Source organism: Terrapene carolina, unplaced genomic scaffold, assembly GCF_002925995.2.
Source record: "Terrapene carolina triunguis isolate 2854851 unplaced genomic scaffold, T_m_triunguis-2.0 Scaffold35670, whole genome shotgun sequence".
Lineage (NCBI taxonomy): Eukaryota > Metazoa > Chordata > Testudines > Emydidae > Terrapene > Terrapene triunguis.
Window position 1 is genome coordinate 1,209 of NW_020700021.1, and position 1,770 is coordinate 2,978.

Sequence of the window (1,770 nt, forward strand, 5' to 3'; positions counted from 1 at the left end):
GTTGCTTTTTACAGATTCAGACTAACACGGCTACCCGTCTGATACTTTCACAGGTTTGTGTACTGTGATGTCCAGATCTCTCTCCTGAGTTCATATAGTTAAATTAGAGCCTTGTAAGACATTTGAGGAGTTGAAGTTTTTCCCTCAATGGGCATACATGTTGCAGTTATTGACATCGAAGTTCATCTGCCATCATCCTGCTCATTCACCTGGCTTGGTTAGTTCCTTCTGAGAACTTCTCTGGACTTGACTATGACCTCAATAATCTGGTGCCATCTGTAAATGTTGCCACCTCACTGTTTGCGCCCCTTTCTAGATTGTTGATAACTATGAACTATTTACTGTACTACTTGTTACAACATGTGTAATCCCAATCACTGTGTTTCTATCCCTTCGCAGACACCTGGAGCATTTCTGAGCCCGATCGACGCATTGACCACCTCATGGCATCTTTCAACTTCACCCCCTCTGACCCTTCAACATTCATCCTAATGGGCATCCCTGGCCTGGAAGCTGCCCATGTCCTGATTTCCATCCCTTTGTCTATGTTCTACATTATGGGCCTGTTGGGAAATTTCACAGTTTTGTTTGTTGTAGGGAAAGAGAAGTCCCTGCACAAGCCGATGTACCTGCTGCTCTGCATGCTGGCGCTCACAGACCTTGTCACGTCTACGTCTGTCATGCCAAAAGCCCTGTGTATATTTTGGCTCAATTGGAAAGGGATTACTGTGGGTGGCTGCCTCACCCAGATGTTCTTCCTTCATGCGATTTCTGTTATGCACTCAGCCGTCCTTGTGACAATGGTCTTCGATCGCTACGTTGCCATATGTAACCCCCTGAGATACACCACCATCCTCACCAACACACGGATAGCTAAGCTAGGACTAGTGGGTATGATAAGAGCTGTTGTCTTCGTTTTGCCTGCGCCCCTGCTCCTGAGCAGGCAGCCATTCTGTGCGAACCGCATTATCCCCCACACGCACTGTGACCACATAGCTGTGGCGAAGATGTCTTGCGGGGACATCACAGTCAACAGGACATACCGCTTGCTGATATTGTTTGTAATCATGGGGTTAGACCTGACACTCATTGCCCTGTCTTATGGTCTGATCATTAAGGCAGTCTTCAGAATCTCCCATAAGGAAGCCCACCAGAAAGCCTTCAACACCTGCACAGCCCACATCTGTGTGATGCTGACATCTTATACTCCCTTGCTCTTCTCTAGCCTGACATATGAGTTCGGTCAGGGCATCGCTCCCCATGTTCACATCATCTTGGCCAACCTCTATTTTCTCATCCCCCCCATGCTCAACCCTATCATTTATGGGGTCAAAACCAAAGAGCTTCGTGACAAAGTGGTCAAATACATCTGCAGAATGTGATCACCATGGGCCATTGACTTTAATCCTGTCTGACAAGAGGGGGAAAGGATATCTCCTCATTAATCAAGCGTTCTCTGTCCCGGTTTGGCTGAGCTCAGCATTGTGGAAGTTCACAGTCTCAGAAATTCCTCACACCTAATGTATTATCTCTCCATCACCAAGCACTGCTCTCTCCATTGCTGAGTTCCCTCTATCTGACCATCACCTGACCTCTTTCAGCATCACCCATCAGCCCCCAACCCTAGATACTTTCTCATTCAGACTTTCTATGACTTACAGACCACAAGAAGATATTGCAGCTTTCTGATGCAAGGTGGTTTTCCATTAGTCCCTGTGTGACAAATGGAAGCTACTGTTTTTGATAGCCAAGACAAATAAACAAACTAAA

General features: G+C 46.6%; 1 protein-coding gene across 1 annotated transcript; it reads left to right on the top strand.

Annotated features, from left to right (window-relative positions):
* The first annotated feature begins 443 nt into the window (after window positions 1-443).
* LOC112108378 (putative olfactory receptor 52P1) lies at window positions 444-1,382 on the top strand. Its single transcript, XM_024202484.2, has one exon. It carries the CDS (start codon window positions 444-446, stop codon window positions 1,380-1,382), a length of 939 nt encoding a protein of 312 aa, XP_024058252.2.
* The last annotated feature ends 388 nt before the right edge of the window (window positions 1,383-1,770 follow it).